The 15,767-nt window shown below is 35.5% G+C and overlaps 1 protein-coding gene across 9 annotated transcripts in view; it reads right to left on the minus strand.

Moving 5' to 3' along the window:
* Positions 1–1,606: 1,606 nt before the first annotated feature.
* The window catches only part of CSNK1G3 (casein kinase 1 gamma 3), a 72,684-nt gene continuing 58,523 nt past the window's right edge, over positions 1,607–15,767 (minus strand). For 5 of the 9 annotated variants that reach the window (XM_063422515.1, XM_063422512.1, XM_063422516.1 and 2 more), the window contains 4 exons: positions 10,312–10,418; positions 9,919–9,942; positions 5,125–5,216; positions 1,607–3,827 (listed from right to left, as the gene is read on the minus strand). In XM_063422515.1, coding sequence (XP_063278585.1) covers positions 5,159–5,216; positions 9,919–9,942; positions 10,312–10,418 — 189 coding nt within the window. In that variant the 3' untranslated portion in view covers positions 1,607–3,827; positions 5,125–5,158. Of the gene's footprint in view, positions 3,828–5,124; positions 5,217–9,918; positions 9,943–10,311; positions 10,419–15,767 lie in introns of those variants that run through there. The other 4 variants (XM_063422519.1, XM_063422517.1, XM_063422520.1 and 1 more) reach the window with 4 other exon arrangements.

The raw sequence follows: 15,767 nt of genomic DNA on the forward strand, positions 1-15,767 counted from the left end.
CAGGCTGGGGCTAGGCAAACCTTTGGAGGGGACATGAATAGGACAACTGACCCGAACTGTCCAAAGCAATATTCCATACTATACAAAGTCTGCTCTGAGATAAAGCTGAAAGGCCACAGTTTATCCTCCAGAAGTCCAAGGTGGCTGTTCTGCTGATCCACCTGCTCACTTCTCTGAGAACCAAAAGCTCTATCATTCTGTGATCTCTGTGCCCAAAACAGCCTTCAACCACCACATCACTCAGAAGTCCACTGGGGTGGACTTCTGGACAGAAGCACCCTTGAAAGCCAAAAGCCTGCTCTTTCATAATCCTGGTCAGTATCTCTGCTGACATTTTTTTTCATAGTGCCAAATATCTTAAATTTAAAATCTTCATAATCAGCTGTGACCAAGACAACCACAAATCTTCACCCATCAGACTATCTTTAGTTGCAACCAACAGACCTAGGAATGGACCTTTACCAAAAGCTACCTTCTATGTACTTCAGGCCTTTGACAAGCTTTTGGAGTGCACCAATGCACTAGCTGAGTGACAGCAAGGACAAGTTCAACGTCCTGCCCAGGGCAACCTCCACGCTAAGTACAGACTGGTAGAGGAAGGGCTTGAGACCAGAGAAGGACTTGGGGATACTGATGAATGCAAAATAAAGACATGACACAGCAAAGTGCACTCAACCCAGAAAGCCAAACGTGTCCTGGGCTGCACCCAAAGCAGCATGGGTAGCAGGGGAGGGAGGGGATTCTGCCCCTCTGCTCTGCCCTGGTGAGACCCCACTGCAGTGCTGCATCCAGCTCTGGGTCATAGTGGGTCCCTAGCATGAAAAACACTTGCTACTTGTTAGAGAAGGTCCAGAGAAAGAAACAAAAATCATGAGAGGATGAGAGGATGAGAGGATGAGAACACCCCTCCTATGAGAAAAGGCTGAGTATTGGGGTTTTTCAGCCTGGAGAAAAGATGATTCTGGCAATACCTTATTGTGGCCTTTCAATACTTGCAGTGTAAAACAAGGAGACTTTTTACCAAGGCCTGTGACAGAACAAGAAATTACAGATTAAATTGAAAGAGGGTAGATTTAGACTGGATGTAAGGAAGACTTTTTTTCCAGACACCTGAAGCAAGTTGCCTGAAGAAGTTGTAGATACCCCATCCTTGGAAACACTCAAAGTCAGGCTGGATGGGGCCTGAGCAACCTGATCCAGTGAAACATTTCCACACATTAGGTGGGTGTTTTGTGTTTGGACTAGATGTTATTTAAGGGCCTCTTCTAACCCCAAACATTTTTTTCTTGCATATCCTAGAACTCCTCAGGTCTTTTTTTAGGTAGCACAGACAGCATAAACTTTAGTTCATGAGTAGATTTCAAACATCTGCATTGAGGTCTCCTCACCCTATTGCTGTTAACAGGTCTATTAAAACACATAACTAACATCTGTTAAGTAAGAAAACACAACTGTAAGTCAAGACAGCATTATGAGAATCAATGCTTTCAAATTCCTTGCCATTCAAAGAGATTAAATTTGTACAGCACATCCTAAAACATTACTTCATCAAAGACTGTAGGAAAGGGGGGGAAGAGGCAAATTTTAAAAAACTATCTTTATTGTTTTTCTTACATTTAAACAGGGATGTATTTCAGTTTTAGACATCCAGCCATTGTTTACTTTGTTACTGTAGACAGGAAGTATATAAATGCAAATCATATTGGCATATCTACATTAATGCCGACTGCTTTACTAGAAGAAAACTTTCTTCTGCATTAAAATCAAACACTTAAAAAAACTGCTGAAAAGCAAATGACTTGCTAGTCATTTCAGCAAATAAACAGTTTTTATATATTCAACCATTGTAAATCCATAATATTCGCACTGTCTTGTTATGGAGTTCAGATCATACAAACACTGTAGAGATCAAAAACCTGCAAGAACAAAATTTATCAGGTGTGTGAGAGATAGACATACCACATGTACAAGCAATAGATTTGGGTCAATTACTACAAAGAAGGATGTGTTTTCATAAGAGAATGGTCAAGTGACCTACTTCTCAGCTCAAACAAAAACAAAGAAGTAACTTCATGGGTTTGAAAGAATCAGTAACACACTCTGGTAGAGTGAAAACTCATGACCTGTTACATAGTGTGTTTTTGTAGTAGGCCAAGTTTGGGTTTTCTAAAACAAAAATTTAAGAGCATGAACAGTAATACTGACAAAGATCAAAGTATACATATGAGCACATAATCCAAACAATAAAATACACTTTTGGCTCTTAATGAAAAATAAATTACAAAATAAAATTAAAATCCTTGTAAATGCAATGATTTTGCAAAAAATGTGTACCTTTGCTTTTATATACATTTTAAATGCTACCACAAAACAGATTAAAAATAAATAAGTATGCCAAAAGACATTTGTGGACAGAAAAAAGATGCTACCTAGCTCTAAGAGAACTCTAAAGAAACAGAGATAATCTGTGTTTTGGTCAATAAATCTGTCTTGTCACTTCCATCTTCCATAGCCCTTCTTCAAAAACTGGCAGTTAAACATGACAAAATTACAACTCTGTCATTATGGCTTTGAAAGAAACATATATTTTCTGAAGAAAAAAATACAAAATGGGCTGTCTTGTAAACAGAACTGTTGGTTTGTTCATATTGCAAACATTTCATTAGACTGTAGAGAAGCATCTGACACATTCTTGCCATCCTATGACTAGTGACCTTACACTCCAAGAGAAGAAAATTCCAGGGGAAAAAAGGCAGGAAATTTGGGATGCTCTGGGCTAGTATGCAGTGAAGGCAGAAGTCTAACTCATTTCCATTGCATTTGTTTTCTAAATTAAAGAGCAAAATAACACACCTCTAACTTTACATGGCACATCCATATTTTCAAGTTAAAGATGATGTCAATTGTCAATTACCTTAGTGAACATACAGCCTTTAATCCTTACTCTGCTTTAACCAGATTCAATATTTCCTCTGTAGAACTCTTTTGAAGGTAATTCAATCTTGTCAACATTACCAGATATACAATTTAAATTATACAAACATTTGTATTCTTTGCACAAACACTCTTATAATTTCTCCTGTACTGCAATCTTCATTGTAGGCAAAATAAAAGCAGGTTTTCAAACTGAGAGGATACTGGATTCTGTTAGTAGCACCAGCATTTTGACAACTGTCAACAGTTAAACCAGCATCCCCAGTATCTCTACACAGTGAATTTTGACTAGAATAACAATTTGACTAACAACTAATACTAAGGCAAAAAAAGAAAAACAATGCAAGTTTCACAAAATATATCTTAAGATTTTATTATTTCACAATATGGTTGTGTACCTCTATTTTTGTTCTTTGTTTTTGAAGAAAATTGCTTTAGATACACTGCTACAAACTCAAATAACCAATTTATGACATCCGTCTTCATCTAAGACATTGCTACTACTTCCTAGGAAAGAAGAAATACTTCTCAAGTTCAGCTTTGCTCAAGATACTGTTCATTTTCTATCATTTCATTGGTCCATATGTTAATGGTCAAAGAAGCACTCCTATGTGACAATATCTTAAAGCTTTCAAAACAGATGAATTAAAAGAACAGAAGATGGATGCAGAAGAACCAAATCAAAGCACAGAGGCACGATATTGTTTCTCAGGGAGTCCTCGGAAAATGTGTTTATTATGGAGGTTTTTGCTTTGGGTTTTGTCGTTGGGATTTTTTTTAAGATCACAAGACAACAGTCGGTCAAGTAAGCATTTTCCCGTATTCTGTTTGGTTCTAGTCATTTGTTGCGCTGGATGGTTTTCCTTTTCCTCCGCTTGAATAAGCAGCAGCACCTGCAAGTGTGACATGAATTACACATGATATAAAAAGAAACCACAAAATTATACTATTTATTGTATGTCTCACTTGAAGTATGTAGCTCAGGTACAGCCAGCATCACAAGGAACACATTAAGCTCTATTACAGGCGAGTGATTTATTAGAGAAAGAAACTGAAGTAGAGATATTTTTGACACATTTCACCTTTTTTCTGAAAAAAGTATCAAACTAAAAAAGCTATAAGGCAAGTAGCTATTAAATTTAGAGTATAGATGAGAGTATCAAAAGCGCAGATATTACAGGTAATACTGACTTAAAAATGTATTTGTAAGAATAAAGGATATTCCATTTCCAGAGTACTCTTTCATATTAACTGGCAATATGCCAAACAGAAGCTTGTGCTTATGCCTGTGTCACCTAACTTGTGCACTTAAGACACTATTGTTGCTAGAATCAGAAAACAATTCGAGCTTCCTTTGTCAACCAGAACTTGGTAAAACTTTCTCCAAGGCTATTCCACAAGATATTTTAGAAGAAAATGTTATTGAACAATATAATTAATGTTCTGATCCAGTGCTGTGATGATACTACTACAGTGAAAAATCACAGCTTAAATATAAAGAACACTGATACTGTTTTTTCTGCTTTGTTGCATACTACATGAATGAAACTAAAATTTGACAAACACTGTGAATTTCACTCAGCAAATAGAGACAGTCTTAAACTACCTGAAAGAACACTACAAAATGAATAAGAGTTGGAGGGAGTTAGATATAGATAATATACAGAAGGACTGCAGAAGTCCAGAAAGTACTTTTGAAAATAAGCTAAATAGGAAAGCAACAAATCACACACACACACTGAAAAAAATCACTTAAATTGTACTGTTAGGCATATATTAAGCAACTCCCAGGTCCTGAATACCACCTTTAAAAATAAAGCTTCACACTAAAATGTTCACAATGTGTGATCAAAACTGAACACACAAGCTGTCTACTCTAATAGAGCTTGCCCCTTGGAGATCTGTGGTTTGGTTATTGAATTCTCACTTGCAGCACTATACACTGAAGAGTCTTAAACTATCAAACACAGCAGTAGTGAAAATATAAATGTACTGCATCAATAGCCTTGATCAGTAAATCCTTAAGTTCACCAAGCATTTTATATCACTAAAATCCCAAAGCGATAGATGTTTTAGTCTGGAATATGGGAAATGGGGAAAGCATTTAAAAATCAGGGAGAATAAGGGTCTAAAAATAAGGTTCTACAAGGGGTGAGAACAACATCCAAAGTAAGGGGAGACAGAAGTTACCTTCTCAAAATATCCAAGGCACCCTGTCGCTCAGTCACTGAAAAAGTAGCAGTGGGCAGAGGCAAACCAGAACTGCTCTGAGAGTTACATAACTTTCAGTAGAAAAAAACATTGGTTATTGATGAAGAGGAAGCCCAAACTTAAAATTCAGTAGGGGAAACTACACAGATAAGTATTTTTACAGCTAGCAGAAATATCATACTGTATTTACTAAATTTAAAGTACTTCTTAAAGAAGAGATATAAGTGGTTTTGAAGGGTAGTAGTCACTAACTGTAACTGAAATCCCCCCATAACTTCTAACCCTTTTTTAGCATCTGCCTATAACCACTAACATCCACTATCACTTAGGCTTTGAATTTACTTGTAGATGTATGAACTCCAACTTAGTTTGATTTTCATCCCAAGTATTTTATATCTGTCATGCTTTAAAGCAAATCAGTGCTCCTCTCTTTCAACATGAATTATCCTATGACCAGTAAAAGAGGAAATTCTACCCTCAACTGTGATGGTAAATCACTTTTATACTTGTTTGAGATTAGCATGCCTTAGGGAAAACCCATTAAAAATTCTGACTTGATTTAAAACATTAGCATATACAGAACCCAAGTTACATAAGTAACTGTAGGGAGATGAAAGTAACAGAAAACTGTTAATTTATATTTTAGAACAGCTATCTGGAATTTTAACTCTTCACTCTTTAAATAAATTTTGCTTATATGGATTATAACCCAAGTAGATCAGACTTCTTAAATGCTTAGGACTACTTGGATCCTCTTCACAATTCAGGCACACTTTAGGTTTTCTTGCTTTCCTTATTAGAAAATTTTAACTCATCCTTGCTGCAAATCTCATATACTGTTTTTCATTTCTTCTGCATAGCCTATTTAGTTTGCTACTTCTCTGTCAACCAGAGAAAAAGAACATCATGCAATGGTGAATTCAAGAGTTCTATTTTTAACCAACATAAAGCACTGCTTTTTTAATCCTCTGGTCTTTTGGAGTTCATAATACTACTATAATTAGTGTAATTTCTATTAACAGTTCTTTTTTGGTTTGTTTTTTTTTAATTATAAAAACTATTCAATGTATTTCAATTCAAGGAGAAATCACTAAATACTGAAAACTTCTATTTGGTGTGGAAAAATAAATATCTTATTAATATATACCATGTCTAAAAAGGACTCAAGGAATGCAAATCCCATGATGAATTGTAAACCACAGGACTGTTTTGGAAATCTGAACTGAAGTACAATGAAACACTGTGTATTTTTATATCTGGAAGTGCTAAACTTTAAATTGGCTTCCAAGACCAAATAAATGTAATTTTTAAATATATGAACCTTTACATGGGATTATGACATATCAGACTGTATTGCCTGACAATAAATTTTATGAAAGAAACACAGCCCTGAGTTAGAGATTCATAGTGCATAATCTCTCAATAAGTATAATTCGTAACAGAAATGTAGACTTGTTCTTAAGCATACTGTCACTAGAGGGTGTTATTGTCACTTACACATAATACAGGTATTACATTGCTTAGGTGCATTAAGAACTATTAAAACAAATTTATTATACTATTCAATACACATGCAGAATACAGAAGAGATAAGTTCTAAAAATTTCTATTTCCAGGACAGGATTTTCTTTTAAATAAAGCATTTAATGACTGCTAACCTTTATCTGTAGTTTATGTAACATTTCTAGAGTAGGCAGTATAACAGCAATCTATAAAATGCAAAAAACACTGCACTTTTCCTGTACAATCTAAAGTGACCTTTGAGGTATTATCTGAGGTAGCAACCTCAGCATTATAGTTTTGAATACTTCTTGTCCTTCTTAAGACATTATCATATCCTTTTTCCCCTTCAATACCCTTCCTTCCACTTGAACAGTGCCTTGGGCCAAAATTCTAAATAACTTAATTTGTCATTTGTTATTAAATAGCTGTGGTTTTTATTTGTCATCAAGCATTTGGCAGGCACTTTACTACAGCATTAGTATTAAGTGTTTAAAGTGGCAAAAAAGATGCAAGATGCAAAAAGGACAGATCAATCACTGCTTGTTTGCCCTTCTCTGTTATCCCACAGAAGAGCCTTTTGGTTATCCACATCACATATGCTTCATAGAAGCAACTGTTGTGATGGCTAGCAAACAGTAAAGACAGTTTAAATGCTCCGTGATAAATGAAAGAGCATCAGTAGAAAATTATAGATAGATCTCTAGATCCCCAAGAGTCAGGCCAGCTCAGCGATCAGGTTAGTTTTCTCCTTGCTTTATAACTTCATTAAGTAACAACTGAAATAGGGCAGAAAGCAACTTTTCTAAAAACCAAACCCAACTAGAATAACCAACAATAATAAACCAACAACCCCCTCCATCCCCAACTCACAAACAAAAAAACAAATGCATCAAAATACCCAAAACACAACACTGACTGCTAAAGTCATGCCAGCTGCACAACCACCACGAAAATGACATGGCATAAGATTCAGAATATATACTGCATGTGAGTACGTAAATATTTATCAAACAATGAAACGTTTGGTTAAATGTTGGTTAAATGTCCCAAAACAATAAAATCCCTACTGAAGAAAATAATCCTAAACTTACCCTTCCTGATTTACAGGATTTCACTGAAATGGTAGCAGAAACTCTAACATTCAGCTAAATTACATTTTTCTTCACAGTTAAAATCATACATAATGGCGGAAATCCCACATAATGGGCACTGTTTTTTAAATCTTTTAAATGAAGATATAGTCATGCTAAGTTTCTAAAACTAAGAAAACATCTAGAACAAAGAATGAAGCATTTCTAAATAAGATTCAAGTTTGTCTTTTCAGCATATGAGGAAATGCTACGAACAGAAGATATGAGCAGGAGAGGTTAGCTTTGTTCATACTTTCATGTGGAGAAAAGATTATGAAAGAGGCACAGACTGAGAGTCTTTTCAGAAAACAATGTCTCCTTAAAACCAAAAATATCCATGTCACAGACATGAAAGATAGTAATCACTAGTAATTCACTAGTAATCCCATTCCCTTAACCTATTCCACAGTGTAAAAACTATAAACAAATATTCAAATGTCTCACAACCCCCTTTGATATTAGGTTTGTAATTACCATGTTAAAATGTAAAATTATCTAAATCTTTTGAAGTGCTTTTTCTGAAAAAAATATGTGTACCTATGCATTGGTGTTTGATAGCAAAGCTGGAGAGGGGGTGAGAGTGAGTGGGCGTGCATGTATGTTAATTACTGCCAAAATATAAAACAATTTCAAAATATAAAAAACTGCCCCCCACCAAAAACCCTCTAGTCACTGAGGAAACTTCAGCTTAAACAGACAGTGCTGAAACACTAATTTGAATGTTACATACTCAAAAAAAGAAAACCAATCTAAAGAGTAGGACACTGAGACTAGTTATTTTGTCTGTAACAAAACCAGTTAAGAGTAGGCCGAAGAGGTCAAGTATAGCATATTTGTCCATTACGTATTCATATCAGAAAAAGTGAACTTCTGCAATTCAAAAGCAGTTGAGCATCTTGGCTCCTGAGAATTCTCTTAACTTCCTGCAGATAACTAAGTAGGGAACTAAAAATGGGTTTAATTATGCTAAGCACTACTGAAAGTGCAAGAAATTCCATCTTTTTCTGTGTGTACATGAGTTGAGTATAAGGAAAATTATCACTATGCTTATATGAAGAGAGGGGACAGGGAACTTATCTATGTGATCTATATCTATCAATATCCTTGCCCCTTTGGATTTTTTTGTTTCAAATATATATGTATATTATTTACTGTATTCTTGACAGTAAAATAGTACCCTGCTCCACAAAGATGGTAACAAAGAATTTATGTCTTCTAAGTGCTCACAGAAAGCCAGTGCAAAAATGTGGCTCTACATACATCTCCATTCAAAATTATTAATTACACATACAAATAAGGCTTACCTACCAAAACCAGAACCTGTGGAACAATTGCTTCAAAAAAAATTGCACTTTGAGAAATTTCCCAAGTTGGGAAAATGGGTCCTAGAAAAATTGCTGCTACTGAATTGCTCTGCTACTAATGTATCCTTCATACCTGTGTGCCTCTATTTTACAGCAAACTAGATCCACACCCTTGTAAAATCCTATTTCAAGCACAATTATAAAATAGAATATGTTGGAATTCATATTACCTTTACCTATCAAGAAAATTTTTCTGTACCCCTTATCAAGTCTAAGTCTAAGCTACCCAAATATATAAATATTAGTTGTACATCCCATGGTAACAGCTCCTAATACTTTTCCCTGTAACATTAAGGAACCTTGAAGTTATGTTTTAGTGATTAGTTAGAAAGTTGTCACAGACTAATACTCTGGTAAATACTTTGTTTACAGAGATAACTGGAATAGCTCCAACATTTGCTAGCAATTAATCATGTGAGTTATTTTCTAGATGTTAATACGCTAGCTGAATGCTATATTTAAATATTTAAAAAGAATACTTCCCCCCTTCAAACAGAATAGAAAGTAAGAAAAAATATTCTAGTATCCATTTAAAAGTCTGATGTAAAGTACATCACAAACTATACAACTTAAAAGCAAGCAGGATTTGAAGCAGGCAGAACAGCTCCTGAAGGTGGCTTTTTGTATAAACAGTTAAATGTTTCACAGAATTAAAATGGTTTTTGTCATTTCTAAATAGACATTTCATTTTTAAGTTTTCTGAAATTAGTTTTAAACCCAATATCAAGAACAAAGCTCCTGGGGCTATTGCTGCCTGCCTGTGCTGTATAACTCACCACATGTTCAACACTTTCTGGCAGCTATACAGAAAGAGAGTAAGGGAAAAAAAGAGAATCAGAATACGATATAGAGGAAGAATTTTACATCTTCCACGCATGGTTTTTGATAGTCAGAACACTATCACAAAATATTTCAAAATCAGTTGAAATATCAAAAAAGCATGCACTTCTCTAGCCAGCATAGCAAGACACGTCACAAGGCTTAGCCAAAAAGGCACAAGCTATAGGAACTCTAGTATTTAAAAACTTAAAGACAAAATTAAGTATAGCACTGCAGTTTTGCTTCTCAGCAATATTCAGTTCAGACAGTACTTTCTGAAAAACTATATGAGAAAAATATCGAAGCAGCCCAGCACAAAACATCCAAAGAATATAAAAATAAGGACATACTTTGTTTCATCCATTACTTCTACTTCTGCAGGAGCTGTGATGGGTGCATTTGAACGGCCTGCAGTTGGGTCATCTGTGTTCAGTTCTCCATTTGTTGAGCTTACTACCTGAAATCACAAGAAAGACCTAAAATTATACTAGTGTGAGACGCACATTTGTTAATTCCTAAGATTACAATACAGTTTAAAAACCCAGTAATTTTTGTTATTTCCATAGTTATTTTTATTCCAGTAACAATATCTTCTCCAGTTTTTATTCTGACATCCCTATGCTCTTGCAATTTTCCTATCCGTATCTATTAGTGGAGCTGAACTCTACATGATGGACTCAAAGTGAGTAGACAAAGCAAAGCAACTCTGTGGATGCCATTTGCTAATCTCCCCCACATCTCTTCAGAGCCTTAGGGGAAGGCACTAAGCGTTTTTCCAATACCAATTCGGCCAGTCTACCCTATCTCTGCTTCTTCAGTGTATTTATGCTCCTCAGTTTGGCTCTTTATATTCAGAGTGAATACAAAGGCCTGATTCAGTAGTATCTCAAAGAACATTCACAGAAGAGGGGAAAACTAAGGCTGTTTTCTAGACCTAAGAGTATAGATGGTGTCTGATTTTTAGTATACAAAAACATCTACCGCCAAAAAAATTAATAAAAATTAATCTTCAATCCTATCAGTTTACCATCAAATTTCTAAGTAAATTGTTCAAGTCACCATGAAAGCTGTGATCCTCTGGGAACATTTGTCTGGACTTTAAACCAAGTGGAGCCCAATAGTCTCTCTCTCAGTTCCTGTCAGCTTTCCTGCATGACAAGCAGAGCCATTCCAGAGGCTTCTCCATTATTCATTCCACAGAATACGAAAAGGGAGATGGTTAACTGGTTGTAGACAAGTGCCTACCTGATCAGAGCTGCTGACAGTACTAACTGACTGACCCCATGCAGAGGTCTACTAACTCCTAAGCTGCAGCAACTGCTTGGCAAGGCAGCAAGCATAAAAATATTAATCTGGACAAACAATATAAAAGTTTGCAGAAAACACTGAAAACAATTAATCAGCTATAGAGACTAAGAGTAGTCCATAATTCAAGATTATTATCAGCTACTGCCTAATGGTCAGAGATTAAGGTAGATGAAAGGAGTGGGAAAGAAAATCATCACCATAATATTATTCCCCCTCACTCTTTCAAGCTCTCCTCTTATTATAGTAGTTATGTCTCATCTATTTATAACCAGAGCTAAGAGCCTAGCCTATTGAGGATTGTTTTGTGGTTCTTACTATAACTAAGTACAGCGCTTCAGAAGTTTGCTGCACTCAAAGCATTTTCCATCCCTTTTGCCAACATCAGGCTGAGTTTTGTCCTTCTAAAAATTTCACTATAATAGAAACCACTGCCAAAAAACCCCTTCACACTCATAACAAAATAAAAGATATGTGAGATTGCAGGAATCCAGCTACTGAGTCAATATAACTGAAGGAATCATGGGAGACTGGACTTTATTCCTGCAATGATAAGTAAGTCAATGGAATTTCAACTAGGTGTCTTAAGCTTAGTTTCATATCACTGAGCATGACAGAAGCACTTCCCATTCAGTGACAGAAATAGGTATGAATTGTACTTAACAAACCTTAAGATGGGGGAGCAGGCATCCTGAACAAAATATCCTGGGTTACTAGTTATTGGGTTTTACAGAGTCACAGAATATTCTGAGACGTCATCATTGTACATATTTACTAAGAAAGGGGATGTAGCATAATCGCAACCACCTCACCAGGTATCTTACTGTGAAGGTCATTTCATTGCTTCTTGTAAAATACCCAGAGTAGAAAAGGGCATCAGATGTATTTGCTAGCTAAGAGAGGAGCAGTCATAAAAATGTAAGAGTTAAAAAAAACTTTGCTCAACTTGACCATCAAATGAGTTTGCTTCCAAAGGAAGCACAGAAGCACAGAATGGTTAGGGGTGGAAGGGATCACTGGTGGGGTCATGCTCACATGGAGCTCCCCATGTCTAAATATAAAACTAACCAAAACTACAGCCTGCACTAATCCATACACAGCAATGCCACCCAGTTAATACTGCAGTCAACCTTGCCTGCAGCCCTAATAATGAAGGATTTCTGCTCCATAATCTAGACTTTAAAAGAACTTTTCTAAAAAGAACCTCAGATCCATGCTCAAGACTGAGTAAGTGTAGCTGATGAGAAACAGAAACTTTTGTCTTCAGTTTACTCAAATAGAAGTAGGGTATATCAAGAAATACTAAGACAGATATATGCCCCTTTCTGGATGGGAAGCAAACACAGTACAATTTAGCATTCCTGACTTTTTTAAAGAACAGCTCACAGTTTGCAGAGGCATTTGCAAGAACTCCTGCTTTCTTCTCTTTTCTTAAAAAACAAATGAAAAAATGTACAACTTTTACACAGATATCAAACATATTGCCCACCTGCAGCATCTGTGGGGCTTTCATTTGACACTCTCTTTCACATTTCTTTCCCAGGAGCACCTGTTCAATTATTCACATCTATCTTCTTGGACAGCACATTCAATAAAAACAGATCAAACTTAACTATTTGAATTGGAAAATATGAAGGTAGTCCTTTCTACATTAGTAATATTGTAAGTATTATGTATGTGCTGTACTAATCTAAGGTGACTTCATCTTTAAAGGAGCCAAAATCACCCTCTGCTGGGGTCAATGCACTACTATCTGTTAACAAAGAACAAATCTTATTGCAGCTTATTCTTCAAACTCACTTCAAAACTCAGTTTTTCTTGACAGTTTATCCATTAGCCGGATAAATCTCTTCTCAAAACAGCTTTTTTCCTAAGTTGGTTTATTATTTTGACTCTTTACTTTAAGAGAATTTGAAACACTTTGTTGAAAATTCCACACCACATAGCAAAAGACTGCCCTGCCTTGCTTTGGTCAATAATAGATAATCTCTGCCTCTTTGACAGACATCAAGGAGAAAGAGACCATAGTCCTTCCCACACACATACACAGGCATACATATTCACCAAATACACAAATACTATGAAGTGTAACTGTCTGCTGCATGACAGTCTAAACAGGAGGAACATGAAGTTCTTCTTTCTGGAAGGACTTATGATCACTGAAAGCATAAGTGAACCAAAGCGTATATAGTATAAATCCACAAAACAGCATCAGTCATGCTTCTCCAGAACCACAAATGCCCTGAGTTTCACTCAAAGCTACGACTGCTGAAGGCAGTTCTAGGAGCTCACCACTAAGATGAAGAAAATGAAACAAAGACTCCTAGAAAGGAGTACAAGAGATAAGCAGGAGTGCTTCAACTCCCCTGTCAGTAACGCTACAGCAGTATGAATTTAACTTCATGTTACATCAGGAAAGTGCTTTGCAATCTGACCTAAAAGAGCCTTTAATAAGGCATATCATTACATCTTTCTCTCCAACTACATGCCAATCAGCTCAAAAATCTGCACAACACAAGGCAGGAAGATACAGGAACATAACAGAATTGAGCAAGAACAAGTCACCCAGAGGACACTGTATGTACTGAAGGAGTGGTACACCAAATTCTGTAGCCAGAATGTACAACAAGTAAGGCACAATGAAAATTCATCACAGTAGATCCACATAAAAGGCCAAAACTTTAGGAGAGAGAAGCTACATGAAACTAAGTTTGCTTTAAGAGAAACTTTTAATTTAATTTCTCTACTTGTGACTCAAGTTGGAATGGATTTCCTTTGATGAAATCAATAGCCTGATAAAAAAATGGGAGGCACAATTAATCTCTTTTAACTATAGTGAAAAAATGAGGATATTTATGTTATGGTTATACACCAAAAATTCTGTTACAAAATACAGATAAACATTCTTCCTTAAATAGCAACAGAATTAGGTTTCAAAAAACTAACATTTTTGAAGTTTCAAGTTAGAAGTATCCCAACAATGAAGATTAACTTAAGCTACTCACCTGTTTTCAAGTGGGAGAATAACACTACACTGAAAACCTAAACTACTTTAAGTATTTTCATAACTTTATCCTGCTTTAAATTTAGTTCCTTCAAAGAACTTTAATCAGTTCTTTACAAATTCAATATGAAGAGCACCTATATAAAGAAGCTTATGCATCACTGGTTACTTCTTGATACTCTCTATGCCATGAGGTAAAGAAACAAAAACTCCACCCACCAGCCATGAATGACACATTCATTGTGAAATAGATTGATTTCTTACATACATGGTCCTCTGGAAGCTTGATAAAGACCATTATAACAAGACACAGTTAAGCCTAAATACCAATCGCTAAATGGCAACAGTAAATCTTCAGCCTCTACACTTTCTTTTGGATTAGTATGCAAACTGATCTTTTACTTGCTGTGTTCAAAAATCAGTTGGAAAGTCTGCCATAAAAAAACAAACTTTGCTTTAGTAATTTTCATTACTATAATCACAACAAGGAATTGCAAAAATCTGAAACAGACACAGAAAACAACCTCTTCATTCCACTAAGAATCTCAATAACTGAATTCTCTACTCAAAAATAAAGCCAGTCTACATCTCTAAGCAATTCATTAGTGACACTACACAGTTCTTCATTTTACCTTCAAAATGTTTCCAGTTAAGACAAAAGAATAAAAGTTCATCATAATACATTTTTAGTTCACAAAAGCTTAGCAAAACTGATTTGTTTCATCTAACACTTTACTATCTTGACTTCTTGAAGGAGAGGAGTCTTGCTACTCAAAACTACTCCCATCAATTATAAAAATCTTTCAAGCAGTTCTTAGGTACTATACTGGGAACTCTTTAACCCAATCTTTCAATCTAACTTCCTTTTAAAGAATTTACCAGTGAGAAAAAAAAAAGAAAAAAAAGAGGAAAAAGGCTAGTTAGTAAGTGATGAAAAAAAAAAGTAATGGAAAAGATTAATACCTTTAGTCTTTATGAGTGCACAAGCAGATTGCAGCTTATGGAGAGAAAGAAGTAATTCAGTGTTGTACAACTGACATTTTGCGAAGTGTGTCAAACTTATGAAACAAAGGCACAAAAGTTGTTGAATGAATAGCTGGCAGGTATGAGTTGATCATTAATAAGTTTACAGGAACTAGAAAAATGGACTGAGGTAAGTGGAAGAAGGGATGTCTCCCCTTCACAATTCCATTTCCTAATACCATTTGAACTTTAACTGTTACTACAAAGTAAAACTAGACATATCTAAGCACATTAGGATCTTTTGAACACAACCTTAGCATGCAAATGTACGCTAACAAACATATACACCAACACTCAGTCCCCTCGACGTTAATATGTCACAGAAAAGAATCACTAGCACATTTTAATAATCACCAAAAAAAGAACCTCAGAGATGACATCAGCAGTGGTATTATGGATGACTAATAGCACTGACCTAAAAACATTCCACTGTCACTTTAAAATAATATGACAAATTTCCATATCTTGCAGAAA

Source organism: Prinia subflava, chromosome Z (genome assembly GCF_021018805.1).
Source record: "Prinia subflava isolate CZ2003 ecotype Zambia chromosome Z, Cam_Psub_1.2, whole genome shotgun sequence".
Lineage (NCBI taxonomy): Eukaryota > Metazoa > Chordata > Aves > Passeriformes > Cisticolidae > Prinia > Prinia subflava.